Genomic DNA, 15,807 nt, shown 5'->3' on the forward strand with positions numbered 1-15,807 from the left:
TATATATTTGTGCGCAGTTCTTATCAGTGGTAATCCACCCATTCCGCTTAGCAGAAACAAACACAGGCACATCTCTGCACAAGAGAGGATTTTTCTGAAACTAAATGCAATTTTTGAACGGCTCTTTAAAAGAAACTGAGTCAAAAGTTCCGACTCCCCATCACAGAATTCACTGCAGCAGTTTCCCAGACGCGACTTTTTTTTAGCGTTTTATTTTACTCAGTAACGGATGTTATTTAAAATTTAGCGAATTACAATTCTTAATACAAAACATACTTAAGTAAAAGTAAAATTACTGGTTGTAAAATCTACTTTAAAAAGTACAAGTAGACTAAAAAAAACTACTCAATTAGAGTAACTCGAGTAAATGTAATTTGTTACTTTCGTTCCACCTCTGTATGTTAGGTATTAACATCTGTTAGGAGTTTCTCAAAGTCACTCAAAGTCCTGTCTCTTAAACTAGACGTGGGTCCAGAACAGCACCAGACCAGACATCAAGTCAAAGTATGAATGCCTTAGTTTATTGAAAGAAAACAGAGTTTTTATAAAGACCAGAAAAATGTGTGTGTGTGAGAGAAAGAGAAGAGAGAGTGTGTAAATGTGTGTGTGTGTGTGTGTGTGTGTGTAAATGTGTGTGTGTGTGTGTAAATGTGTGTGTGTGTGTGTGTGTGTGTGTGTAAATGTGTGTGTGTGTGAAGGCTAAAGTACATGCGAAAAGTTTTAGAGAGAAGGACAGTTTTGATCAACAAGAACAAAACCAGCCAAAACAACCTTCAGAACTGCATTCTCAGATAATTCGGTTTTACTTCTTAGCTACACGAAAGAAACACATGTTTTAATCAGTATTCTTGTCTTGTTTCTTAACAACAAGCGCAGCTCGTCCCGCAGGCTAAAATGGGTGTGTAGGTTTATCTGAGGGCAGAGGGAAACAAACAGAGACTTTAGCACAAATTTTACTCAATTTCTCAATTAATGCCGCCGCATAGTCTGAAATCGCCATCTCCAGGTCACCTGAGGAATAAAATTGGTTAGTACCCTTCACCTAATGGTTTCCCAAAAATCACCTCAAAAGGAGAGTGTAGTAGCACTGGGGGTCATCCTAATTTCTGCCAACACAGCTGGCAGTAGATCAACACACTTTTTTCCAGTTTCCATCATTGCCTTAGTTAATCTCTCCTTGAGGGTCTGATTCATTCTTTCTACCACACCTGATGATTGTGGGTGATAAGGAATATGAAAATGCCAACTGACCTGCAAGTACTTTACAGTTTTTGAGTAACTCTGGAAGTAAACGGTGTACCTTGATCACTGTCAATATACTTAGGAAGACCATACCTGGGGAAGATCTCCTGGGCCAAAATCTTGACCACAGTTTCTGCCTTTTTAGTAGCTGTTGGGAAAGCTTCAACCCATTTCGAAAATCTATTACAACCAGCAGATATTTTATATGACCGCAAGGTGACATATGTGTAAAGTCAATCTATAGGTGTGTAAAAGGTTGCTCAGGTGGTGGCAAGGAATCATGTTTGCTGCCTGCAATGGTGTTATTTACTCTAGCACAGATTAAACAGGAGTTAAGTAAAAGAGCTACTGTGAAGCTAACAATGAGAAAGGTTGGCTTGAGAAGGATGAGCTTGTAAGTATGAGATGTCTACTAAATGTGAAACCAGAGGATGGTTCATAGAGGTGAGACTGTCAGATGGAAAAGACAAATTATCAAACCCTAACTCTAACCCTAACCCTAATTGGCCACCATGTTTGCCAGGGCATTACCTTTGGCTATAGTAGAGTCAGACGGGTCCTGACCTTTAACTTTAACCACAGCAAGTTGAGAAGGCAAAGTGCAGGCTTAAATAAGATCAGAAACCAATTGAGAATTGGAAATGGGCTTACCATCTGCAGAAACAAAGCCTCTGGCAGACCAGATTTTCCAAAATCATGAGCTACACCAAATGCATATCTGGAATCAGTGTAAATAGTAACAGGTTGCCCTGAAAAAATAGTCCAAGCACGAATGAGTGCAACCAATTCAGCTGCTTGAGCTGATTTGTAAGGAAGGGAGGAAGCCTCAACCACAATATTTGGCAGGTTACACCATAGCATATCCACAAAGAAAAGTGGAATCATATGCACATGATCCATCAACAAACACGTGTCCCCTCTTGCAGAAGAGTAGGAGACAAGTCTGGTCTGATGCTAGAAGACTCATGGATGGTCGCCAAACAATCATGATCAGGATCCACTTCACTGCCAGAGTGCTGCAATAAATCTTGAAGCAGTCCAGCAGGAGAAGGGGCTGAGGACAGCGATTTAATGGTGAGGTTCTCAGTGGAACAGAGAATGCCTTCATAGTCTGATATACGTTGAGCTGTCATGTGCTGTGTATGTTGTGTAGGATGTGTATGAAAGGACAATATTCTGAGCATCCTGCACCATCATAGCGCAGGCTACAGTAGCACGAAGGCAAGCAGGCATACCTTGTACTACTCTGTCAAATAATTTGGACAGATAAGCCACAGGCCTAGTGGAAACAGATGATCCATTTTCGCAGACATAGAGATGGAACGGTAGGTCATACCTGGGCAATCCAAGAGCCAGTGCTGAATAGAGAGCTGACTTAAGAGCTTGGAATGCTGCTGTTTTCTCTGAAGTCCACTTGACCTTAGCTGTCAGATCGGTAGAAGAACATCCCTCTCTCAGAATTCGGTCGAAATGGGATACATCGCTGATATACTACCTACAGTAACTGACAAGTCCCAGAAAGCTTAGCATGGCTTTAACAGTCTTTGGCTTGGGAATGTTGCTAATAACAGTCTTTCTGGCATTATACAATCTCCTACAGCCTTTGTTCAGGGTAAAACCCAAATATTGTACAGTGTCTTTGCAAAACTGTAGTTATGCAGTGATACCTTAAATCCACATTATGCGAGGTAACGTAGCAGCAGAAGAGAGGCGACCAACAAGTCGTCAGCATAAGTGATGAGCATAGAACCCTGGGGTAAGACAAGACCCTCCAACACTACTGCAGAAAAAACTGCTGGACTATCAACAAAACCCTGTGGCATTCTGGTCCATGTGTACTGCAAATTTTTTACGACGATCATAGGTCTGATCTCCAACAACGACGAGACAGCCTACAGAGAGGAGGTCAGCTTCTTGACACACTGGTGCCAGGAAAATAACCTCTATCTGAACGTCAACAAGACCAAGGAGCTGATTGTGGACTTCAGGAAGCAGGAGACAGCGCACGCCCCCATCACCATCAATGGAGCCACGGTGGAGAGGGTCAGCAGCTTCAGGTTCCTCGGGGTCCACATCACTGAGGATCTCACATGGACAGAACACACCACACGGGCGGTGAAGAAGGCCCAACAACGCCTCTTTTTCCTCAAACGGCTCAAGAGGTTTGGCATGAGTACCCGTATCCTCAGGACATTTTACACATGCACTGTGGAAAGTGTACTGACAGGCTGCATCACCGCCTGGTACGGGAACTGCACTGCTCTGGAACGGAAAGCCTTGCTGAGGGTCATACGGACGGCCCAGCGTATCACCAGAGTTCAACTGCCAAACCTCCAAGATCTTTACACCAGCTGCTGCCTGAGGAAGACCAGGAGGATTATAAAAGACTCCACCCACCCAAGCCACTGCCTGTTTTTACAGCTGCCGAGCGGCAGGAGGTACAGGAGCATCAGGACCAGAACCAGCCGGTTCAGAGACAGCTTCTTCCTGTATTATATCTGTATATATTGAACAAATGGTGATAGTTTTTATGTAAGTTAATGTGTATATTTTTTGTAATTAATGTGTATTGGAACTGTGAGGGACTGAGCACCTAAGCATTTCACTCACCTTTCACACCTGTGTTAATGTGACGTGACAATAAAGTGATTTGATTTGATTTGATGTGAGAGTGGTAACCACATCAGGTACTACAGGAGCAATATGAACAATGAGGTCATTGATTGTTCTAAGATCTTGTGTGAATCTATAAGTATGTAAACCCATTCCATGAAGCTCTCTACGCACTGTTCTTGAGCTAATCTGAAGGCCACATTAAGTTTGGAGGTCTGTAGCGATCAACTCTGCAGAAAGTTGGCGATTTCGTTGCACTATGCACCTAAGCCTCCGCTGACCTCACTTTATCATTTAACATGGTCTACCACTTTGTGGCTGAGTTGCTGTTGTTCCCAACCACTTCCACTTCGTTATAACATCACTGACAGTCGACTGTGGAATATTTAGTAGTGAGGAAATGTCACGACTGGACTTGCACAGGTGCCATCCTATCACGGTGCCATGCTGGAATTCACTGAGCTCCTGAGAGTGACCCATTCTTTCACAAAAGTTTGTAGAAGCAGCCTGCATGCCTAGGTGCTTGGTTTTATACACCAGTGGCCATGGAAGTGATTGGAACACCTGAATTCAATGATTTGGATTAGTGAGCGAATACTTTTGGCAATATATATACTGGTGCTGGTCATAAAATTAGAATATCATGAAAAAGTTTATTTATTTCAGTAATTCCATTCAAAAAGTGAAATTTGTATATTATATTCATTCATTACACACAGGCTGATATATTTCAAATGTTTATTTCTTTTAATGTTGATGATTATAACTGACTATAACTAATGAAAACCCCAAATTCAGTATCTCAGAAAATTAGAATATTACTTAAGACCAATACAAAAAAAGGATTTTTAGAAATGTTGGCCAACTGAAAAGTATGAACATGAAAAGTATGAGCATGTACAGCACTCAATACTTAGTTGGGGCTTCTTTTGCCTGGATTACTGCAGCAATGTGGTGTGGCATGGAGTCCATCAGTATGTGGCACTGCTCAGGTGTTATGAGAGCCCAGGTTGCTCTGATAGTGGCCTTCAGCTCTTCTGAATTGTTGGGTCTGGCGTATCGCATCTTCCTCTTCAAAATACTTCATAGATGTTCTATGGGGTTAAGGTCAGGCAAGTTTGCTGGCCAATTAAGAACAGGGATACCATGGTCCTTAAACCAGGTACTGGTAGCTTTGGCACTGTGTGCAGGTGCCAAGTCCTGTTGGAAAATGAAATCTGCATTTCCATAAAGCTGGTCAGCAGCAAGACGCATGAAGTGCTCTAAAACTTCCTGGTAAACGGCTGCGTTGACCTTGGACCTCAGAAAACACAGTAGACCAACACCAGCAGATGACATGGCACTACAAACCATCACTGACTGTGGAAACTTTACACTGGACCTCAAGCAACGTGGATTCTGTGCCTCTCCTCTCTTCCTCCAGACTCTGGGACCTTGATTTCCAAAGGTAATGCAAAATTTACTTTCATCAAAGAACATAACTTTGGACCACTCAGCAGTCCTTTTTGTCTTTAGCCCAGGCGAGACGCTTCTGACGCTGTCTTGTTCAAGAGTGGCTTGACACAAGGAATGCGACAGCTGAAACCCATGTCTTGCATACGTCTGTGCATGGTGGTTCTTGAAGCACTGACTCCAGCTGCAGTCCACTCTTTGTGAATCTCCCCCACATTGAATGGGTTTTGTTTCACAATGTTCTCCAGGGTGCGGTTATCCCTATTGCTTGTACACTTTTTTCTACCACATCTTTTCCTTCCCTTTGCCTCTCTATTAATGTGCTTGGACACAGAGCTCTGTGAACAGCCAGCCTTTTTAGCAATGACCTTTTGTGTCTTGCCCTCCTTGTGCAAGGTGTCAATGGTCGTCTTTTGGACAACTGTCAAGTCAGCAGTCTTCCCCATGATTGAACTAGACTGAGAAACCATTTAAAGGCCTTTGCAGGTGTTTTGAGTTAAGTAGCTGATTAGAGTGTGGCACCAGGTGTCTTTAATATTGTACCTTGGCACAATATTCTAATTTTCTGAGATACTGAATTTGGGGTTTTCATTAGTTGTCAGTTATAATCATCAACATTAAAAGAAATAAACATTTGAAATATATCAGTCTGTGTGTAATGAATGAATATAATATACAAATTTCACTTTTTAAATGGAAATACTGAAATAAATCAACTTTTTCATGATATTCTAATTTTATGACCAGCTGTTATATATATATATATATATATATATATATATATATATATATATATATATATATATATATACTGTATATATATACAGTGTATCACAAAAGTGAGTACACCCCTCACATTTCTGCAAATATTTCATTATATCTTTTCATGGGACAACACTATAGACATGAAACTTGGATATAACTTAGAGTAGTCAGTGTACAACTTGTATAGCAGTGTAGATTTACTGTCTTCTGAAAATAACTCAACACACAGCCATTAATGTCTAAATAGCTGGCAACATAAGTGAGTACACCCCACAGTGAACATGTCCAAATTGTGCCCAAAGTGTCAATATTTTGTGTGACCACCATTATTATCCAGCACTGCCTTAACCCTCCTGGGCATGGAATTCACCAGAGCTGCACAGGTTGCTATTGGAATCCTCTTCCACTCCTCCATGATGACATCACGGAGCTGGTGGATGTTAGACACCTTGAACTCCTCCACCTTCCACTTGAGGATGCGCCACAGGTGCTCAATTGGGTTTAGTCCATCACCTTTACCTTCAGCTTCCTCAGCAAGGCAGTTGTCATCTTGGAGGTTGTGTTTGGGGTCGTTATCCTGTTGGAAAACTGCCATGAGGCCCAGTTTTCGAAGGGAGGGGATCATACTCTGTTTCAGAATGTCGCAGCTCGAGTGCTAACTAAAACTAAAAAATTTGATCATATCACTCCTGTTCTATCATCTCTACACTGGCTGCCAGTTAAATTTCGCATTGATTACAAAATACTTTTACTAACCTATAAAGCGCTACATGGTCTGGCTCCACAGTATCTGAGTGAGCTTATTAATTACTACAACCCAGCACGTCCACTTCGTTCACAAGATGCAGGGTTACTTATAGTTCCTAAAATTAAAAAGACCAAAGCTGGTGGAAGAGCGTTTTCTTACAAAGCTCCACAACTCTGGAATAATCTTCCTGCCTCTGTTCGGTATTCGGACACAGTCTCAATGTTTAAGTCTAAACTGAAAACATATTTATTTTCTCAGGCTTTTGATTAATATAGACAAAGGCGCAGGGCTTGGGGGTTCTTGGTCATAGAAACTTGTGGTGATCAGGGATGTTGGGTCGCTGTCGTTCTGCCTCTCTTGTCCAATCACTCTGGTTTGGGTAGGAGAGGTGGGCGCTGATGTCCTGTGAAAGCCTTCATGACCTTGTTACCTGCTCGCTCTCCCTTTTAGTTATGCTGTAATAATTAGGGCTGCCGGAGTCTAAAACTCTCTGTAAAACTGTTTGTCAACTAGCATTGTACATTATTAACTACATTCTCTGTTGTTTTACCCCGAGGGCATTCTGATGGAAACCTGTTTACCCGCCGAGGTTAAGGATTAAAGTCGAGACTGCCGGGACAACGATGCTGCTCCTGTCAGATGTGACGGGTCTGGAGTAATTGCAACGACAAGAAATCACTACAGACTTTATTGAAGACTAGAGCGGATAACAACTCTATTATTATTTAATTGTTTATTTATCTATTTATTACCACTGTATGACTTTTAGATCATTCAATTCTGTGTTTGTATGATTTGTGTAAATCGTGTATTTATTTAAAGTATCCTCCAGACCACCCAAGAAGGATGGGCCCTGTTGAGTCTGGTTCCTCTCAAGGTTTCTTCCTGTAATTTTCAGGGAGTTTTTCCTTGCCACAGTCGCCCTCGGCTTGCTCAACAGGGGTTTTTGTATCTGTTGGTCCTGGATTTTGTAAAGTTGCTTTGAGACAATGTATATTGTAAAAAGCGCTATATAAATAAAGTTGACTTGACTTGACTTGACAGTACATGTTGGAATTCATGTTTCCCTCAATGAACCGCAGCTCCCCAGTGCCAGCAACACTCATGCAGCCCAAGACTATGATGCTACCACCACCATGCTTAACTGTAGGCAAGATACAGTTGTCTTGGTACTTCTCACCAGGGCGCCACCACACATGCTGGACACCATCTGAGCCAAACAAGTTTATCTTGGTCTCGTCAGACCACAGGGCATTCCAGTAATCCATGTTCTTGGACTGCTTGTCTTTAGCAAACTGTTTGCGGGCTTTCTTGTCGTCAGCTTCCTTCTGGGATGACGACCATGCAGACCGAGTTGATGCAGTATGTTGCGTATGGTCTGAGCACTGACAGGCTGACCTCCCACGTCTTCAACCTCTGCAGCAATGCTGGCAGCACTCATGTGTCTATTTTTTAAAGCCAACCTCTGGATATGACGCCGAACACGTGGACTCAACTTCTTTGGTCGACCCTGGCGAAGCCTGTTCCGAGTGGAACCTGTCCTGGAAAACCGCTGTATGACCTTGGCCACCATGCTGTAGCTCAGTTTCAGGGTGTTAGCAATCTTCTTATAGCCCAGGCCATCTTTGTGGAGAGCAACAATTCTAATTCTCATATCCTCAGAGAGTTCTTTGCCATGAGGTGCCATGTTGAATATCCAGTGGCCAGTATGAGAGAATTGTACCCAAAACACCAAATTTAACAGCCCTGCTCCCCATTTACACCTGGGACCTTGACACATGACACCAGGGAGGGACAACGACACATTTGGGCACAATTTGGACATGTTCACTGTGGGGTGTACTCACTTATGTTGCCAGCTATTTAGACATTAATGGCTGTGTGTTGAGTTATTTTCAGAAGACAGTAAATCTACACTGCTATACAAGTTGTACACTAAGTTATATCCAAGTTTCATGGATATAGTGTTGTCCCATGAAAAGATATAATGAAATATTTGCAGAAATGTGAGGGGTGTACTCACTTTTGTGATACACTGTATATATGTATATATATATATATATATATATATATATATATATATATATATATATATATATATATATATATATATATATATATATATAAAACATTTTATTCTCAAGGTTGATGTGTTAGAAGCAGGAAAAAATAGGCAAGCATAAGCGAGTTTGACAAGCACCAAAAACAAAACATGATGACGGATGAAAAGTTACAAAATCATTTAAAGAAGTTTATGTTAAGCATCACAGTGAGAGACAGAACAACAACTTCTATGGAAAATTTTGACGAAGAGCAAGCACCTACAATTAAAACAAAATTGGTCATCATAAGGCTGCAGTGGTGTTGGTCTCAAAGGACAAGTAGCAGTCACAAAGCCACTTCTCTGAAAGTTACACTTTGGCTTTCCACATTTACACATTAAACATTTCACAGTAAATGACTAAAAAAAGTCCTATCCAAGTTTGAGATTCATGGCAGTAAAATAATGGCAATTTAAGGAGAACAGGAGAGAGAATGATACCACCATGTATTAAAACAGTAAAGCATGGTGAAAGACATTTTTCAAATCCATTTCTAGCCTTGAAAAAGAAAAAAACATGAAATGATTTATCAGAACGCAAGTAATTAGAGAAAGTCTTTTTTAAATTAAAATCTAAGTCCTTCTTAAAGCCTAAAAATAACAATTTCAGTACCACTGAAAATTTTCAGCAGGTATTACAAGAATATTTCCAGAATCTGGTACAGATTCTCTCTCCGTCCTCCATTTAATATGTAAATAAATTAGAGAACTAGAGAAAGTCCTTATTACATAAAAACCACTGAGGCCCTGTTTTTTCACAGCAGATTAAAAGGTCTGGCCTGTAAATCCAGTTAATGGTGTTATACTTGATAGTAGCTGCTGCTTGAGTATGTGACTGGTTCACAGGTCATCCTCACTCTCCTATGAAATTCTGGAGAGTAGCTGATATGACTGTACAATATGACTGTACAGCAGCACAATAAGAAGCAAGAGTACAGAGCCACAAACAATCAGTCCAACGATTACATCTACAGTATATAATAGTCGATCTGGATAAGAGCGTCTGCTAAATGCCAAAAAATGTAAATGTAAATGTAATGCCACACACACACACACACACACACTCATTCAAAAAACAAACAAAATAAATTAGTTATCTCCTACACTCGCACTGATGAGCAAAACTATACAAAATAATGCAGCAAAATATTTGTGTTCATACCGTTGTCGCTGGAAGAGGCGCTGAGTTGGCATTCCTTGTGCCAGTCTGTTGGAATGACTGAGTGTGTAAGTTTAATGAACTTCTCTAAAGGGCACTGTTGGGCACAGCCAGGTAAAGTTAAAAGCTTAGCCATAGACCTGTCATTACGATAAAACATCTCAACAAAGAATGACCTAAAAAAAAGAAAATAAAAAAACCCACTGAATTGGTATAAAAGATTTGTTTATAATACATTTTATTAAAAACCATACCATAATGTATTCCGACTTTGTGAAATCAAAAGTAAAAAAAAAAAGCACCAACACATCACAGCGACCAAATTATTCACGTATTCATTGCTTACAATGCAAGTGCAAGGATAAAATACAATAAATGACTAGCATTTATTGTTAAAAGTTGAAAGCTAGATAATAATTATTGTGAACAACTATAGCATGTATGTATGTGATGGTTTGTATAGCATGAGCATTCAATTTACCCATTGTCATGCTGGTTTAGTTCAAAAATGTGACAGGAGGCATATGGTGGTTGCAATCCATTATACACATTAAGTGCTTCCTGCAGAGCTACGATGGTTGTGTCATGCTAAAAAAAAGAAATACATTAAAACAAGCACTGATATAAAGCATGTCTAGAATACATAATGCAAAGTTTAGGCCACATTAAATATCAACTACATTTCAAGAAAAATAAGACATTTTGTGAAATGCATTTAAAACAAGATTCTGTAATTAGTTAACTTTTTTTTGCAAGCTTTACTTTATTATTTTAATTAATGTAATTAATTAAATGTATTATTTAATTTTATTTTATTATTTTAACAGAAAGCGTAAGCCATCCAATTCTGTGAGGTTACTTTTGCCATGTGCTGTGTTCAGACGAGTCCACGTTTCAGCTTGTTCTCATTGCCAAAGACAAAGCAACATCCAGACTGTTATTGATGAAAACCAACAGCTGTCATGGTATAGAGGTGCATCAGTGCCCACGTGCATATGTGTGAGGGCATCTTTGAGACTAAGGCATGTACTGGGACAAACATTTCATTGTATTTACAAAATGTCCCAACTTTTTCAGAAATGGGGTTTGTAATATACTTGTAATTTTCTTTATAGCTACAGTTGGGGGAAGAACTTTTTCAGTTCCAACATGACTAAGACCTTGAGCCCAAAGTCTCCATAATGGAATATTCAACAAGCCTATGGTCAGGTACGTATTTCCATACTTTTCACCATATAGTGTACAAAAATACACACTATTACCAGGGGCGATTTAATGCATGGGCTTACCTGGGCTTCAGCCCAGGGGCCCCGAAAAATTGAGTGCCCCGGATTGGCTGTTTTATTTTTTTATTTATTTTGTTAGTTATTTTGGTTAATAAGAATGGGAAAGCTTACAAACCAATGACTTTGTAAATCATTTACACGTTATTCATGTTTCTAACTGTTGATTGGCCAGATAAACGAGCTGCTGTAATTCTGATTGGTGGTTTCAGTTAAGCAACGTGAACGGTAGAGCTAGTATGTGAGTGACATTCAGTTCAGCCAATCAGAATGCAGCACCAGGTTTATACATGTGCGTTCGGACGTTCTGCAGTTAGTTTTGTATATGAGTTTCGCCTTATGGTCCCAGCATTGAAGTTCGGGTTCTGGAACTAGGCGGTCTAAAGTGCTGTAACACTCATTGAAGTCCTGACTAAACAGTTAAAGTGACTCTACCCTGTCGTGTGCCTTTATTCCCACACCTCCACCACTGCACAGCAAAAGACCCGCAGCATCCCCACCGGACAGCGGCTAGGTGAGCCGACCCTCTACAGTAGCAATTGGCTAATGCTAGCAGTAAAGTGCAGCAATAGCGAAAGTAAAAACACGACAATATTTTTGTTAAGTAAAATATAAAAATAACTAAAAGACAATGAAATATCAGAATACATGTAATCACAATACACAGTGAGTGTACAGCAAGGGATTTGGGGAATCTGTGTAACCTGCTTAACGTTACTAGACGTTATTACTAACGTTATATATAGGGGGGCCCAAAACGATTTTTTGCACGATTTTAGTTACGCCACTGAACTCTGTTGTTTTGCGTTGTGTACTGATTTTATGAAAACTATACGTGGGGGCCCACAACCAGCCGTAGCCCCTGGGCCCACCAGCAGGTTAAATCGCCTCTGACTATTACACATGCCCACTGAGACTGCCCAAGTGTGGATTTTGGTGGCATGCACCTACTGACTTACCGTTGAATACATTATCATCTTTACATGCTCAGTTGAATTTGCAACAGCTGTCATGTTTTTAATAATCTGATCCAGTAGAAGACCTAAAAAAGAACAGCTTAATTTATTTATAAATGCTCACAGTACAAATGCTCACAGTACGTCTTTGATCACAAAGTGCACCAGGATGCTGGGTACTACTTTTATCAACTTTCTCAACATTTCCGGAAATTCATGCTTAAATTCCCCCCATAAAGCATTTTATAGTTTGAGAAGCACAACACAGCAGAATCAAATACAAAATCGTTCTTTTATACTTTATAAGATTGTTTCATCTAAGTTTTGCATTTTCTTAACCCCAAAACGTACTGTCAAAATGAACACTTTTCTGATCCTGAGTTAATGAAATGGTGTTAATGACTTCCAAGGTACTCTTTAAAGTTATAAATAAAAATAAAATACCTCCTTGTAACCGACATTTCTCCTTTCGTTTATGGAGGCCAAACATGAACTGAAAGCTAAAGTTATTTAGCACCTTTAGTTTCTTCATGACGTCAGAAGTCACCCAGTCTGGAAGGCGCATACCATGTTTCTTCTGAGAGATGAGAAGTAAAAGAGAACAAAGTTGGGATTAAACAAACATTTTTTTAATAAAATGCAAAAAAGAAAAATCTGTGGCTGGTTAATGACCTTAAATCTTCATTTAACTGATAAAAGTAGAAAGAAAATATTTTCAGTGATCAACCTCATTGTATTCTGTAAATATTTATAATTTAATATTTAAGAGTCAAATTATTAAATTTAATCTACTCAGGCATCAGGACAAGTGGATTTTGTGTGCAGTGCCATTGTATCCTTCCACCTTCTAGGACTTGCATGCAGAGAATTAGTACAGGCTTGTTACGTGGGGGGAGAAAACAGGACCCAGGATGCAGAGATTAGTAACAGAAAATGTTATTAATAAAAGTAAACAAATAATAACCAGGGATATAACATTTAACAAAGGAAAATTAAACTGAGTCGCGAATCCCCATCGCGGCTTGCAAGGCCGTCGCGACCGGTATTGCAGGGATGGAGCTTCTCCATGGTGGAAACGAGAGAAAACCCCGAACTCGCAGCTGCGCAGCTCGGGGATCAGATGGCTCTGTCACCAGCCGCGTTTTACAACACAGCTGGTGATAGAGCCGATCTATAGAAAACGGAGAAAAGTCCGAACTCGCCTCAGCGCAGTCCGGGAAAACCGGTGGTTCTGTCTCCAGCCGCACCTTGCTGTCACCGGGCAGAAGCACACCTATAGGAAATAAGAAAGCCCCCGAAATCGCCTGTAGCGCAGTTCGGGGGAACAGAAGGCTTTGTCGTCAGCCGCAGCTGGAAAGAAGCCAGTCTGTTATAGGAAACAGGAAAACAACCCAAACTCGCCTCGGCATAGTCCGGGGAAACCGGTGGCTCTGTCACCAGCCGCACCCTGCTGTCACCGGGCAGAAGCACACCTATAGGAAATAAGAAAGCCCCCGAAATCGCCTGTAGCGCAGTTCGGGGGAACAGAATGCTTTGTCGTCAGCCGCAGCTGGAAAGAAGCCAGTCTGTTATAGCGCAAAGAGCACGGCGAGCTCGCCGTCGCGACGTTCGGAAAAGCCCCAAACTCGCCGTCGCGGTGTTCGGGGGAACGGGTGGCTACATCGTCAGCCGCAGCTGGAAAGTTCGGGGAATCAGATGGCCGTGTCACCGATTGCGCCCCAGCACGACCGGGAAGGAGCGCACCTGTTTAGCACAAGGGACATCCTGAAATCGCCGTCGTGAAGTTCGGGGAGCCCGTTGGCTAACTCGCCAGCCACTCCTTGCTGTGGCTGGGAGTGAAACAAAAAACGTCGACTTAAACTAAAAGAAACCAAACCAAACGAAACAGGGGCTAAAGGCATGACAACCTGTGGCTGCATGGTGCCTGCTTAAATAAGCAGGCACAGCTGCAGGTCGTCAGCTTTAATTAGGAGGCCTCTAATTTAAGGCCTTTGTTCCAGAGGATCTGTAATTCCTGCGACGCCGGGGACCAAGGTTGGTTAACCCCAACGCCGCAGGAAACCTTACAAGGCTCAGTAGTTTTCAAAGCACTATAAGTGAAGTTCTGTAATTATTTACATGCTATTTAGAACACTACTACTGTACTACAAACAATGTAATATGTATGGTACATGGCCAAATGAATTTAACAATTCACACAAAACTGTATGAACACTCATTCTGATGATACTTCAGAATACTATATCCCCATAAAGACATAAAGAACATACAGTATATCCCCATAAAGTACAAGGCACACTTCTCATTTTTCAAATCTTTGAGACAATCCTTCCTCTAAACTACAGCTAATGACAGAAAAGCATGTGACTCCAAAATTCCATAAGCTAAGTGCTAATTTCTCATAGCAGAATGATTGCATCCCTCTACACTGGGCTTTAACAAAATAATTAATTAAATAAGTCCATGCAAGGTCTATAATTCATATTCACAAATAAACTCTCAAAAAGTACACAGTCGACTATGCAAGACTATGCGACATGTCATGGCTAGAAATGTACTACCCTGGCTCAACTCAACTTAACATCTGTGGGACCACCTTGATCGTCATGGATTCCTTCCCCACGAACCCTCCAGGAGCTGTGGGATGCACTGGTGTTAGCATGGCTCCAGATACCTGTGACAACCTACCAGGACCTTACTGAGTTACTCCAAGCCCTTATAGCTGCTGTCCGTGCTGCACACAGCATTTACTCTGAATATTAGCTGGTGTTCATAATAATGTGACTTGACTGTGCATTTTCATATGAACTTCAACTGCATCTAATCATACTATAAACTCCATTTCCAGAAAGGTTGGGACACTTACAAAAATGTATTATTATTTTTTATTTTGCCTTTTTAGTAAGTAAGTAAGTAAGTTTATTTACTTAAAGTACATTTAGTAATTAAGTTTATTTACTTGAACCTTCATTTAACAGACAAAATGACAAAAAAGAATTATTTTAAATGTTTTCAATGATGAACTTCATTCTGTTTGTAAAATATAAACAATTTTAGAAATTGATGCCTGCAACACACTTATGTTTACCACTGGGTCACTTTTTTTTTTACGTACAGTCAAGCCGAAAAGTCTGCACACCCCTTTCACCTTCTCCAAGTTTTATTACATTACAGACTCAATCTATAATAGATTGAGTTCATTTTATGCCACAAAATAGCCCAAAATGACAAAGTGAAAGCAGGTTTTTAGACATTTGTTGCAAAAAGTGTGCACAGCCTTTGATGACACACCTGCCTATATAGAGTCCCACAGTTGACAGTGCATATCAGAGCAAACTCCAAGCCATGGGGGCAAAGGAATTATTTCCAGACCTTTGGATTTTGGAAGGCAGGATTGTGTGAAGGCAAAGATCTGGAAAAGAGTGCAGAAAAATTGCAGCAGCTTTACATGTCCCAAAGCACACAGTGGCCACCATCATTCATAAATG

The 15,807-nt window shown here is 40.7% G+C and overlaps 1 protein-coding gene across 1 annotated transcript in view; it reads right to left on the reverse strand.

Annotated features, from left to right (window-relative positions):
* Positions 1 to 499: 499 nt before the first annotated feature.
* Positions 500 to 15,807, reverse strand: part of LOC134304145 (lysosomal acid phosphatase-like) — a 40,020-nt gene continuing 24,712 nt past the window's right edge. Inside the window, exons 7-11 of the mRNA XM_062989724.1 lie at positions 12,764 to 12,896; positions 12,323 to 12,405; positions 10,562 to 10,668; positions 10,084 to 10,256; positions 500 to 912 (exon numbers count right to left, since the gene is read on the reverse strand). Coding sequence (XP_062845794.1) covers positions 890 to 912; positions 10,084 to 10,256; positions 10,562 to 10,668; positions 12,323 to 12,405; positions 12,764 to 12,896 — 519 coding nt within the window. The 3' untranslated portion in view covers positions 500 to 889. The remainder of the gene's footprint in view (positions 913 to 10,083; positions 10,257 to 10,561; positions 10,669 to 12,322; positions 12,406 to 12,763; positions 12,897 to 15,807) is intronic.

Source organism: Trichomycterus rosablanca, chromosome 27 (assembly GCF_030014385.1).
Source record: "Trichomycterus rosablanca isolate fTriRos1 chromosome 27, fTriRos1.hap1, whole genome shotgun sequence".
Classification (NCBI taxonomy): Eukaryota; Metazoa; Chordata; class Actinopteri; order Siluriformes; family Trichomycteridae; genus Trichomycterus; species Trichomycterus rosablanca.